The 12,296-nt window shown below is 50.6% G+C and overlaps 7 protein-coding genes across 7 annotated transcripts; 3 read left to right on the top strand and 4 right to left on the bottom strand.

Annotated features, from left to right (window-relative positions):
- Positions 1 to 1,046: 1,046 nt before the first annotated feature.
- Positions 1,047 to 1,992, top strand: MIND_01392000 (uncharacterized protein; the record flags this gene model as incomplete). The annotated part of the gene is made up of 3 exons (XM_037370333.1): positions 1,047 to 1,115; positions 1,161 to 1,790; positions 1,843 to 1,992. 3 exons carry the CDS (start codon positions 1,047 to 1,049, stop codon positions 1,990 to 1,992), a joined length of 849 nt encoding a protein of 282 aa, XP_037213334.1.
- Positions 1,993 to 2,164: 172 nt separating this feature from the next.
- MIND_01391900 (Sacchrp-dh-NADP domain-containing protein) lies at positions 2,165 to 3,844 on the bottom strand (the record flags this gene model as incomplete). The annotated part of the gene is made up of 8 exons (XM_037370332.1): positions 2,165 to 2,334; positions 2,381 to 2,493; positions 2,540 to 2,595; positions 2,645 to 3,240; positions 3,284 to 3,309; positions 3,355 to 3,604; positions 3,650 to 3,740; positions 3,788 to 3,844. The coding sequence occupies 8 exons, from the start codon at positions 3,842 to 3,844 to the stop codon at positions 2,165 to 2,167; spliced, it is 1,359 nt and encodes a 452-aa protein (XP_037213333.1).
- An 84-nt stretch (positions 3,845 to 3,928) lies between these two features.
- MIND_01391800 (F-box domain-containing protein) lies at positions 3,929 to 5,629 on the bottom strand (the record flags this gene model as incomplete). Its single annotated transcript, XM_037370331.1, has 1 exon — positions 3,929 to 5,629. One exon carries the CDS (start codon positions 5,627 to 5,629, stop codon positions 3,929 to 3,931), a length of 1,701 nt encoding a protein of 566 aa, XP_037213332.1.
- A 162-nt stretch (positions 5,630 to 5,791) lies between these two features.
- MIND_01391700 (Acid protease) lies at positions 5,792 to 7,548 on the bottom strand (the record flags this gene model as incomplete). The annotated part of the gene is made up of 11 exons (XM_037370330.1): positions 5,792 to 5,838; positions 5,889 to 5,901; positions 5,952 to 5,983; positions 6,033 to 6,272; positions 6,320 to 6,407; positions 6,456 to 6,703; positions 6,756 to 6,851; positions 6,903 to 6,928; positions 6,977 to 7,070; positions 7,117 to 7,340; positions 7,385 to 7,548. The coding sequence occupies 11 exons, from the start codon at positions 7,546 to 7,548 to the stop codon at positions 5,792 to 5,794; spliced, it is 1,272 nt and encodes a 423-aa protein (XP_037213331.1).
- An 800-nt stretch (positions 7,549 to 8,348) lies between these two features.
- On the top strand, positions 8,349 to 9,128 carry MIND_01391600 (Sacchrp-dh-NADP domain-containing protein; the record flags this gene model as incomplete). Its single annotated transcript, XM_037370329.1, has 2 exons — positions 8,349 to 8,414; positions 8,463 to 9,128. The coding sequence occupies 2 exons, from the start codon at positions 8,349 to 8,351 to the stop codon at positions 9,126 to 9,128; spliced, it is 732 nt and encodes a 243-aa protein (XP_037213330.1).
- Positions 9,129 to 9,572: 444 nt separating this feature from the next.
- MIND_01391500 (uncharacterized protein) lies at positions 9,573 to 11,382 on the top strand (the record flags this gene model as incomplete). The annotated part of the gene is made up of 7 exons (XM_037370328.1): positions 9,573 to 9,650; positions 9,697 to 9,785; positions 9,836 to 9,855; positions 9,901 to 10,080; positions 10,124 to 10,588; positions 10,633 to 10,925; positions 10,978 to 11,382. The coding sequence occupies 7 exons, from the start codon at positions 9,573 to 9,575 to the stop codon at positions 11,380 to 11,382; spliced, it is 1,530 nt and encodes a 509-aa protein (XP_037213329.1).
- Positions 11,383 to 11,412: 30 nt separating this feature from the next.
- MIND_01391400 (BTB domain-containing protein) lies at positions 11,413 to 12,157 on the bottom strand (the record flags this gene model as incomplete). Its single annotated transcript, XM_037370327.1, has 3 exons — positions 11,413 to 11,794; positions 11,841 to 12,028; positions 12,089 to 12,157. The coding sequence occupies 3 exons, from the start codon at positions 12,155 to 12,157 to the stop codon at positions 11,413 to 11,415; spliced, it is 639 nt and encodes a 212-aa protein (XP_037213328.1).
- Positions 12,158 to 12,296: the final 139 nt, after the last annotated feature.

Raw genomic sequence — 12,296 nt, 5'->3', positions numbered from 1 at the left:
AAGCCAGGTTCTGCTGGGGTATTCGCCAGAAAGATGCGCGGCTGCTGATGGTCCATTTTGTGCCCGAAAAAGAGGCCCGAACTTGATTTTTACTCGCTATTATTTGTGTAGTTTCAAACTTGTGGACGGAGAGAACAAAAAGTTGTGTGACGTGTGACAGATATCACTTTCTCGCGTTTTTCATGAACGAGTTAAAAAGTGTCTATCGACTGTTCCTGCGGACGTGCAGCGTGTCTGTCTTGCACCATACGCCTAGTACAAGAGTCTTGCGTAAGCTTTGGAGATCAAAATTTGACGACGCCGCTCGAGTTACAACGCAACTGTTACACCCGTCGACTTCTAAACTAGAGCGGAATGAACTTGAATCGTGGCTCCAAAGCTGGCATTTACGCGGTAAGCCTTGGTTCTTCTCTTCTCGGAAGTCTTCATTTTGTCGCACAGTCGATAACACGCTTGCGTTGCTATATTCTTCCAGCCAGTCCAGGGGCCTCCCCCATAAACTGACCCGAAATCTTCCTTTCATGGTATACAGCGAACAGCGGCGCATAAACCGCAGCAAATATCCTATCTGGCGTGCCAATAGGGAGCCACAAGCTCCAGAGTACACGACCGCCTTCCGAGAAAAGGCCATTCGGCGTCGAGAAACGGACGACAAAGTGCTCGTTGATGCACTCGCTTGGAACGGCTTAGACGACGTCGTCAGAATGGCAGAGGGACGAGGGCACTTGATTTTTGGTTCTGCGAGTTGGGTTAAACGTACCAAATTTCGCACAGCTTGAACGGACTCGACCAATCCAAACATCAAGTTCGAAGTCTGGATTATCATGTGCCTGTAGGTGTTTGACTTTTGCTCCTCTTGCTCAACGTCCAAAATTGACGTTTCACAGGAGGCTCCGTTCATTGCTGTCCTCCTCTCTGGAGGCGTGATCAACTTTCGCAGTCATCTATAAAAATCCCTTGGAGCCATCGCAATCACCATACTTGCCCGTTTTCCCCTCGGCTTAGCTGCGCTTTGCTCGACGTTCACCCCTTTACTTTTCTCAGCTATGAACTCGACTATGCGCATCCAACTACAAGGCATCCATGCGAGCCAGAAGTCCAAGGGCCTTTACAAGGTACAAAAGTTAATTTCTTCCGACACTTGTGTTCATATTCCTTAGCTCAAGGGACACAAATCTCCCCTCCAGGTCCATCTTGGCGCGCCCCTCCAAGTACTGCTGGATAACGACGACTCTGACGCTGATACTCCCTCTCCTTTGACACTCTGCTTTGATATTCCACACTCGACTGCTTCGTCACCACTGCGTGCAACGACGGAATGGAGCGATTCAGACTCGGATTCGGACAGCGAAAGCACTCCTGCAGAAGACGAATCACAAACCATTTCCGTACCGGCGGAAAGTCCTTTTTACACGCCCCACGCGCCGCCCTCTTTCCAGACCAGCTTCAACATCCCCCCACCCCTTCCAGAGAGCCAATTCATTTCAATCCCGGCCGAAAGCCCATTTTATACGCCTTGCGCGCCGCCCACTTTCAAAGAAACGTTCGATGACCTCCCCCCGGTCCACTCGGTACCATTTTCCAAACCAATTGCAGCCTTATTTCAATCGCAACTCGACCAATTCCTCCCCATCGACGTACGGAAGGCACTGTTTCTTGTGGATGAGCAGTTTTTAGGGGACATGGAGGACGATGTTGTCTCGGCACCGTTGGACGCCTTCGCCAATGTCTGCTTGAGGCACCTCCCCCAACCCATTGACCTTGAAGAAACAACCCGGGTCGATGACTCCGTAAGTGTAACCTGAAAATTCTCCTGTTCTGCTTGATTGACACCGTTTGCAGCTTCCGCATTATCACCTGGTGGGCGGGAGTGAAGTTGTCGGTGGATTGGCTCCCGAGCTCCGCTGTCTTTTCTCGAAACCCTCTGCCGTATCTGGACGACCATTATTAGCTGACGCGAAGACCATGTCTTGTGTCACCTCCTTTCTTTGACTTTAAATAGACAGTGGTCTAGCCCAATGATACGCTCGATACCTATAGACATTATCCAATCTTCATACCCACTCTTTCACACCACAGGACAACTTTCTGAATCAGTCACACTACAGTGTGAATCGTATTTTAACTCCATTAGATATACTGGTACATTATGAAGGAAAGCTTATTAGTCCTGCTTGAAAACTTGGCTCTCTATCAAGACGCCCGCGTCATGGAGTCGCTTCGCCAGGACATCGCCGAATGCAGTTGCAGGGGTAAGCACCCCCCCGCGGCGAGCCAGAGCCGGCAGTTCGTCATAATGCAAGGCAATCGACAATGCAGCTTCCGCAACGATGACTGCAACTCGTCAGAGAGAGACACGCGTCGGACGGGCTCGGCTTACAAGAGGTCGTCCAGTACCCCGGATCGCCTTTGCTCTGCATCACCGTCTTAACTGCGAGGCCAGATGCAGCGGTGGAGACGTTCGTCACTTTCATGCGCCCGCTCTTCAGTGTTCTGGAAAAGTAGTGAGCTTGTTGGCCACGGACATGCTCAAGAAGACCTTTCTGATGGGCCATCGCCAGGCTGGGGCAGTATTTGTTTCAGCAGCCACCGTGTCTATATCATTTGTCGTTACAAGCCAGGGAGCTCTAGTTGAAGGACGCACCGGCGGTATGAGGAAGAGACTAAACACCAGAGCCTGAGTCAAAGTCACGAAGAGCCCGAGGAGCCGGCTTCCGGTAACGAAGAACTCGTCGTACTTGAATTGCGGGCCAAAGTGGATGTCTGTCTCGTCGCGTGCTGCCTCTGCCTCCAATAGACCCCATGACCGTTGCTGCAGCGGGCGGTTGGCGGGGCTCATGAAGAAGAAGGCGCCGCTAAGCATCTGTTTTGTGTCGGGCATGCGAACGCGGTAGACGAGGCGGGATGGAGCCTGTGCTACGCCGACCATGGGACTCAGTGCAAATGGGGCACTCGCAGCCTGGAGTTCCGTAGGGTGGATTTGGGGAACTGTGAAAAGCGTGGCGAGAGTGCCGCCAGACATGCTGCCGCGTATGCTATAAGCAGATATCGAGTTGTCGATGTCGACATGGTGGCCGGTGAACTCTTGCAGCTTTCTGGCGGCAATGAAGGGGAGCAGGTCGGCTGGAACGGAGTCGAAGCCACAAGAAGGGACGATAATGGTGCCGTTCTTTGTAGCGGGGTAATGTGAGGTCTTGATTATCTCTTTGATCCATTGGGTTTCGCCGGTGAGGTCGACATCTATAGCCTTTAGGAGCGCTACGATTGGGAGGACGGTGCTTACAATGGACACAATTTCGGAGGCATGTTCTACACCTATAAACACCAATGGCAAACGGAAAGATAGACACGCACTCAACCACCGGACTGCCATACAGCCAGAATGGCCCAACTGTGTTCAGCACAACAGTCGCTGCTGGGATTACTTTCCCCAGTTGCTCGCGGTTTTTGACGTCGACGACCTGGAGACGGATACTGCTGTCCAATCCGAGCTCTTTTACCAGTGAATTGAGGCGGGCCTCAGAACGGCCACCGAGGACAAGGGCAAACGCGTCGCGGTCGCGATGGAAAGCGAGTTGGCGCGTGACCAGCTTTCCTGTGAAACCTGCACACCTAGTTATTTTACGGCTATGAATATATATGACCTGACCTGTTGCTCCCAGAAGGAGGACGACTGGCTTGGACGACATGGAAGAGGAGGGATAAGCCAGGGAGCTATATAACGCGTCATCTTGACCACGCTATAGAAAGTACCAATCTAAGATGGCAATTCATTATGTACCCTCACTGGTAAGCCGGTTGAGGCTGGAAATAGGATATTTGGATGTGGCTCAACAGCCCACATATAGAGGGGGAAGGAAATTTTTAAGTGAAGAAGCTCGCGCACTTGACGGTCGCTTACCAATCGCTTTGTAAGCGAGAGAAAAAGTTATTTTTCATTCTCTAAACGATAGCCTTTTATCGCAAACTTCATCTTGCCCTGCGCATCCAATTGCTTTGCCTCAACAAATTCATCCGGCCCCGGTTTTCGTCGGCCCATTTCATACCAACACACCTCCAGCTCGAACTTCTTAATGCCTCCCTTACCTCCGCGACTTACCCGCGATGTGATAAAGTCGCGACACACCCCCTCGTCGAACTCTAAATGCGAAAAGAAGGTAAATGAATTGAGGTTCGGACAGAGACACCCCTCGTCCGTGGAGTCTTTCCGGGTTAGCCGGTGGAGCACGGTGTTGGTGACTGCAACCACATCGCTTTTGTCAACTACCTTGTGGTCCGAAATGAGGAGGAAGGTGAGCAGGGGGAGGTTTCCGAGTATTTCGAGCATCTGGGGCTCATTGACAACGACCCAACCTAAATTTATACGGGTGAGGTGGGTCTTCAATGACGAGCGTGCGGCAAATGCGACGAATTCGTCGTGTGGCCAAGGCATCGGCACGTATTTCGCATGATAATCGAAGCCCAGAAACGTGACCCGAGGGAGGTTTAGCCGCTGGAATATTTGGCCGAGGACAAAACGTGTCATGACCCCGTCGACTTCCTTCGTATGGGCATAGCCAGTGACTGTGCAGGACTCAAGTTGGGAGGTAATTTCGCCGGTATTGTATCCCGCTGCCGATACGCTAGTGTTCGGTATCATATGGATCATAATGTGCGCTTCCGAAGTCTTGGGGAGCCGGGAGACAACTGGGAGAACATCGTTTAACGCTGCTGGAGGAACTCCCCAGAGCACCAACGACCCCAATTGCTCGAACGGCAAACCGAGGCTGTGGAGATGACCAACAGGACTGCGTAGCTCAAGGGTTCTCAGTCGTGGCACTTCTCTAAAAAACGAAGTGACTTGTGGGGGAATGTCCTTGAACTGTGCGTCGAGATGTAGGTTTTCAAGGTCAGGAAAATCAGGATTTGGTGCATCATAGGAGGCAAAAGCCATCGGCGATTGCGAGAAGAAGGCATTCTTCCATCGTGATGAATGGCGAAGGAGCAAGGCCATTGTTCTTTTCCAGCCATTGCGTGGAGTGCGACCATAAGTATCATGCACGCCTATAGTCAACGGAGTTTGCTGTCCACGTAGTAAGACCTTGTTTAACGGAGATTCTAATCGTGTGTACGCCTCTTCAGGGTCAGCCCAGACAGAAAGGTCCAGATTGACCGCGGACCACAGCGTTGGGGTGCCCATGATGATATTATTCCAACGTTGGCAAACTCTAGAAAGTGTGATCAATGCTTGATTGCCAACCTCCTCCGTTTCTTGTTTGAGAAGGTCTTTCCATGTGGTTAATGCCTCATCTGGGGTCCAAGGAATCCATGGAACTGGAGTAATGAAACATTCGAAGACAGATGTAAGAACTTCAGGCGGAAGACGTCGAATGGGAGCAAGGACGGAGCGACACAGCCCATGATATTCTTGAATAGTTCGTCGCTCGCTCTCCAGTGCATCTAGTGTAGCGCGTGTCTTGCTTATGGCTGCGTCGTATTCAAGCAGCTCTTTCGGCGCGTCAGAAACTATCGCTTGGCAATGAATCGTTTGATCCATCGAAGCAGGAGCGTTGTTCCGAGCTACATCTTGTAGTTCAAGCTTGCGGTCGAGGCGCGAAACAAAGGTTGAATGGAAAACGGGTTTTGCCATAGAATATTCTCTCGACATGCAAGATGAGGCAAGATGGCGTCACTGCTGTCACACAGACACGGTCACGTGCCTGGCGGCTACTTATAGTAGACTGAGTCTTTCTTTTAATTCTCGACCAAGCAGCATGGTTCAGTAATAGATATAACATTGTTCGTGGACTGTTCACCGGAGGGTGGCAAATCCCACCCGCGCTTTACCCTGATCAAACACTAAAGTTGGGAGTTAGTTGAGTATTCGACGGGTATGATCAGAGTCGCACCAGTGTAGAAGTTCTAACGTGTCGATCAGCATATTCCTCGAATGACAGCAGGAATCAACTCACGCGCAGGAAAATATCGCCAAGAACCCAGAATGCTACATACCAGTCAGTGGAGAGGTCGCGATTCTACTTTCATCGACGTACGAATGCCGTCAGAAGAGACGACGCCCCCAACACAATCATTTCCCTGCAACACGCCGAGGTTGAAGATGGCTGGCGCCACATTGAAAATTTGATTCCCAAGCGTGACTCCGACGGTGGGGATGCGGTTGCAAGGTACGGTGAAGAAACCAGGCCCGAGGATCGCAGAAGCATCCTTGGCGCCGGGGATAGCGCTGTACAAAATCTCGACACCTTGTGGGTCACCAATGAGGAGAGTGGTTCCTAGTAACCAAGTTCAGAAAACATCACGACAAAAACCACCAACTAACCGGTATCGACAATGGCAGTGACGCCATTAGCAGTAGCCACCGTTCTGCTGCTGACGTCTAGGGCTTGCAAATTGAGGGCATAGAAGTCCTGTGAAAGACGATTAAGAGGGGATCACGAAAGTTTTGTCAACAGTACCTCTTCGATCAAGGAAACGTTCCGGAAAGCACCAGTAAATAGAGCAGTATTGACACCGCCCAGTCGTAACTCGGAGCCAGAATCTGCGAGCTTGACCCCAAAAGCTGACGGGACTTGACCCTGATTGACCAGCGTTGTGAAAAGAGGGTTGGCACCAAAGACTGAGAGCGCGGGGAAAGCCATGCCAACGAGACCATCAGGAGGGAAATTTGCGGCTTCGAACTCGACAGAATAGTGATTTGAAGCACCTTGACGAGTGATCAAGGACTTCAACAGAAAACATCTTCCGAAGAGACCCACCGACGGCTTGGCCAGTTGCGGTTACACCAGCGACTTTCACAGTGTCGGAAAATACAAATCCAGTGGCGTTTCCGGCACCAAATTGCAGGAAAAATGCTTCAGGAATGTTGAACAAGAGTTGCGGTCCGCGAGAGCAAAAAAACTAACGGTCGGTAGTATTAACAGCAGTCGAGCTAATGGCTAATCAGACTGGAGGACAAGTGGAACTCGCGCAATGCTACCTTTTAGCGGTATTGAAAAGAGTGTGGCCGTCGCAAGTTGAATCACACCCTACAGCTGGCAAGAATGTGTCTGAGCTCCCCGTATCGAAATCGACTGTATTGATAAGCCTCTGGAAATCATGAAGAAAACTGACTGGTACCTGTGAAGGTCTGCGGTGGGGATCCAACAGTGATGGTGCCAAACCAGAGATCCTCTTCAGAATCTGTTAAAGGTTCGGGGACGATGGCTCTTCCCGTCAACGAGGTGATTTTTTCAGGAGCAGGATTGTTGTCCGTTGGTGTGAAGGTGCCTCGGAAGCCTGAAACTGCTGGATGGACACGGCCGGTATTCTTCTCGACAGCTACAAGACCAGCAGCGATCTTACTGAGAAAAGGTCAGCTAAAGGAAGATGATCAAGTCAAAATTACCTTTTGGTCTTCGCAATCTGCATTTTGAAAGCCTCGATATTTTGTAGAACACCATTTCGTTTGCTTTCCGCTAAAATGTCCTTGCGTTTTGAAAGGGGAATCTTGGGCAACGCAGAAGCGTATGCAACGAGATAGAGGACAGATAAGAAGTTGGTTGCCACCATTGCTGAATGAGGACCTCAGCTTGAGCGGCTTCACCCTGGATGAGAGTAGATATATCATCTAGAGTGAGTCCGTTTCCACGAAGATAAGGCTGTATGTCGAATACTGCCCATGGAGAAGCTTCAATGCGAACATTTGGAGGCATGAAACGCGCGGTATTGCGTCATCTGAGCACGTAGAGTGAGGTGTACTGTGGGCATTCGCTGCACGGTAGTTGGGTGTGGGTAGATGAGCAAAGAAGTGAATGGGGCCGGTTCAAGCGGCAACTCTGGAGTGTGGGTGTGACGTTTTTTTGTTTCCCGCCATCATGTTTCCCCCATGTCTCCTACTCTCGCGGCTCAACGCCAGAGGTTGATAACACCACAAACTGGTACCGACATCGTGTTCAAGAGGGAGCAGCCGATTTACAAAGAATCCCTTCGAGCAAAGATTGGTCCAAGCTCAACACCCGTAACAATGAAGGTGAACAAGCAATGGCCGCTACATTTGCATCAACATGACCAGGAATACGACGACGACTATACAGCTTTCTCTTTGACCGGTCAAGCGTTCACTACGCTTTGGATCACATGGTTTAGCCACTGAACAAAGCTCAACCACGTTTCGCGAAGTCCAAGCGCTGCTTATGCACTCGGAATGGCAATTATGCACAAAGCCCCAGCCTCCGTCTACTCCTAGCTCTGATCCAAGCACGACCGGGCTCGAGAATAAATTCAGCCAGTCGGAGAGGTGGCCTTCACTGCTTCCCACTTGCCCATTTCCGACGACCTGTTTGCCACCCTCGTAATCATCCTCTACTCTAATGGCTGCAGTATCTACTCGCGATATCGTTATGAGCGCACAACGCTACGACTTTTCTAAAAAGATGGTGACTCATTCTTCTATTTCCCTCGCTCCAAATTCAACTTTTTCCAAGGTCGGCGGCGAAAAGCTGAGGATCCAAACAGGTGTCTTTGAGGAACCACTTGAACTTTCACTCCCGATTTACCCTGTTCGGGAGCCAACATCGGAGGCTGTCGACTCCTCTGAGTTTTCCGTTGCTACCTCCGATACGGCTTCCGAGAGCAACGAGTCTACCTCTACCCCTCCATCCTCTGTGGAAGATGTCTCGAAACCAGAGGAAATTGACCAAGGAACTTCCTTGGATGATATCGCCTGCCAACTTGATAGTCATAAACTGGAGGAACTCGACCAAGGAACTTTTTTGGACAATATTCCATGCCAAGTTGACTTCGACCGCCGCCCACGCTCTCCATTATCCCTCTTTTCCCGTCCTTCCAGCCCCCTCTCTCGATCAGCATCTCCCCTTCGCCCACGCTCCCCAATTGAAGTCGTCTTCAATGCACTTACACTCAACTGCACTTCTGCCTTTGAGCATGAAGTCGACTACCTACAGGAGAAACGGAAACGAGAAGACTCCGGGGCTGCGAACCTCAAAATCGGAGTAGAGGATGCCACCGAAAGTCATATATCGAGGCTGCCGAGCAGCGAACAGGAAAATGAAAAGAACGGACCCAAGCTGGAACTTGCTCGCCGTTTGTTGCTGGAGTCTGATGCTCGGGTTGTAATTGGGGTCGCCTGAGTTATATATTGAAAGCATAGATATAATGTAGCACATTCCTTTCACTCTGTCGCCCTTTTGGGCTTTGGTCCTTGGAACAAATAATTGATCAAATCATTGATGTCATCTGACATACTTTCGGCAGCATATGACAATTGAAAGGTCTGTTTCCTTCCGCTTTCCATCTCCTCCCCATGGTCCATTTTGTATTCCGGTGGCTCAAGAGTCTATTCTGGAGACTCGGGTAGACCCCCGGCCTCGTGTCGTTCTCTATTAAAGTTCTGGAGCGAGGAAGTTTCCTTCTTGAGCTGGGAGCGTGAGCAAACTGTCAACGACACTCTTCTCCGTTGAGTGTACGGCGCGTGTTGCTCTTTTCCGCATACATTGTTCTTCTTCCTGCATCGGCTCGCCTCTGGACTCACTTGTACTGCCCACCAACACTAACGACTCGCGCTGCACGCTTGGATGCCCCCTAACTTGGAGGTGATTCGGTATCAGACGGTCCTTGAGGTCGATGCGCTATTCAGCTCGAACTGCGAGGAGGTGCGTGGCGCGGTCGATGAACATCGCGGAGGCCACGAATTTTCAGGAACGAGAGATAAACGAGCTTGTCGGCCGGGTAGCTAGCTTTCGCAAAGCCGTGCCTGGCTCTGTTGGCGCTGTGTGGCCAACGACACTGTATGTCCCCTCCGCAAAGATTTACTCGCCAAGTATAACATTCTATGCAGAGACATCAAAGTCATCCAAGGTGTGTCATTCACTCGCTGGATTCCAATATCGTTGACCTGAAAAGGAATGCTGCTCTACCACGAAATGAGTGTTGAAGATGAAAAGGGGCGCTCATTGGCCAAGTATAAGAATCGCAATGCCTTCATATCCAGGTTCATACTCCATGCAACAAATGTGCTTCGAACAAGGTCACAAGTCTCGAGTCGTATCCAACAACTCCGCAACCTCACTCCGGACAATCGCAGTACCTTGTTCTCCTCTCTCTCATCAGCATACTAATTTTCTAGTCCGTGCATTAATAGACGCCAAGTCGCTCAAAGGGATTACGCCATTGCCCGACAAACTGACTGTGTTCGAAAGACCGAACATCGAGAAAGATCTTTTCGATGAAGGCCTCCCCATACATTACCCCACCCTCATTATCTCTGCTTGCGTCTACGCTTTTCAAAGACAGAGGAACGGGCTGCCGCCAGCCTTACATATCGAGTCGACTGCTTCTCAAGCCATCGAAATATGTGAACCAGACTGGCGGCCTTCCACAAGCGGCTTGGGCCTCACTGTCCACATTATCTCTGCGGCCTCGTTATCGACATACTGTCACTACGAGGTGACACAAAAGGGGAAATCCATCAATTCCTTCGAGGGCTCGTTGATACCTCATGGGTTTGCAGAGGAACAACAAGAGAACATGACTCGCAGACGGCGTCGATACCGTGGTTCAGTCATGCCGGAGGGATTGCGAAATCATGACGGTGAGTTGCTAGCTTGGGTTACACACTAAGCTGACTGCTGTTAGTCATTTCTGATTGGGCCGTGCGCCAGTTGGTCTATCCTCCCTTTGCAGATGTCAACGAATGGACCCAACCATTCGCGGAGATCACCTACACCTTTAACTCGTTGATCGGAGAGTTCAAGGCCCAGATGGACATCCATAGCGCTAATCCAGCTATGGTCCCGCCAATGCCGCGGCTGACTATGGATGAGGGTCTACATACCTTTTCTTATCGAAAGCACGTCGCAACAAGAGCAAGCCGTCGTCCAAAATTACCTCGTTCCCCTTCCAAACCTATTGGGGATGGAATGTGGAAGGTGAGTACAAATCGGTTCTTGCAATCGCTTTAACACTAAACTGCGGTTGGAGATCGAGAAATATTCCGTTGCGTCGAGTCATCCACGTAACAATGAAAACCCGGATCATTCTACCCAACGAGAGCCTGGTAATGGGATTTCTCTCCGGCTGCAACACTTCCAGGATACATCGAGTTTTGTCAACCCAGAACAGCGTGCCCTGATGGGCATCCTGAAGCCGGCGAGCATAACCGAGACTTTCAATGAGCTCGATGTCAAGCTTGACATACCCAATGGCCAGTGGGTTGGTAACCCGCCACCTCCTAGTCTGCCAAAATCTTCAACTGCGCCAATCCGTCGACTGGCACTCGCAGATCTGCTTCATGCCGAGCCGGTACGGAGAGAAGTCAGCCCAGAAGTCGCTGAGATACTTAGGCCTAGTTCCTTTTCGCTAACATCGGCTGTTTGGGACAAATGATGCAAGATTAGCACGGACTGGTATTAACAGCTATGTAGTGTTGACTGGTAATGCGAACATTTCCTGAACAAAATCGGCGATCGAATCGGGATGTCTATTAAGGTTCGAGGCGTAGCGGATGGCCTGGCGAACTTGGCCGACACGGATCGAGTCGTCTAGTCCAAGACAGCGACCCTCCGCAAGTGTGAGTGCTTCGGCGCGCGTGCAGAGGGTAAAAAATGCGGGTGCAAGCCATTCCTGAATGTCATATGCACGGGCTATGGCAATGCGTTCGGCTGGGGAGATGGAGCTGGTTAGGGCGGCCAGCTTGGTTATAGCCAGGGTCCGAAGGGAAACAAAATCCCAGCGCGTTGCGAGGGAAAGAACGGAGGTCCATTCAATAGCAGAGTGTGTGTCTCGAGTCAAAAAGTTCCTAAAGATGTTCAGACGATATGCTTATAGCAGGTATAACCACCCACGATGGGTATAAGATGGTAAGAAATCGGTCAAAGTCGAGTTTTTTGACTCCCTCGAGCAGGATAGGGGATTCCGGCGTTTCTCCCTCTGGACGTTGTCCGGCCCCGGGTGGTAGAGTAAACATGCTAGAGAAGATAACAGAGTCGCGGTCAAAAAAATATCGGTGGACACGATATAGTGTGTCTTCCACCTAGGATAGCCCAATGAGGTCAGCCAGACTCGGGCCTAGCAATTACTGGCTAGTGCTTACTTTGAAGATGACATTGCCGTCTCTGAAATAGAACCGCGGATGCTCATAAGGTATTGGTGGATTGAGCATGTCGTCAAGTCGTTATTGAAGCATCAACATGAGATTTGGAAGAAGTTTTGGACAGGGGTCTTTGATCGCCGCTCGATCGCTTATCTAAGAGTCACGCGTGTTCGACTTGACAACAACCTCGAATCTCTTTCAATGTTGG

Source organism: Mycena indigotica (genome assembly GCF_014461135.1).
Source record: "Mycena indigotica strain 171206Taipei chromosome Unknown Mind.scaff0017, whole genome shotgun sequence".
NCBI lineage: Eukaryota > Fungi > Basidiomycota > Agaricomycetes > Agaricales > Mycenaceae > Mycena > Mycena indigotica.
Note: the sequence above shows the minus strand (reverse complement) of the source record. Positions and strands in the feature narration are given on the sequence as shown.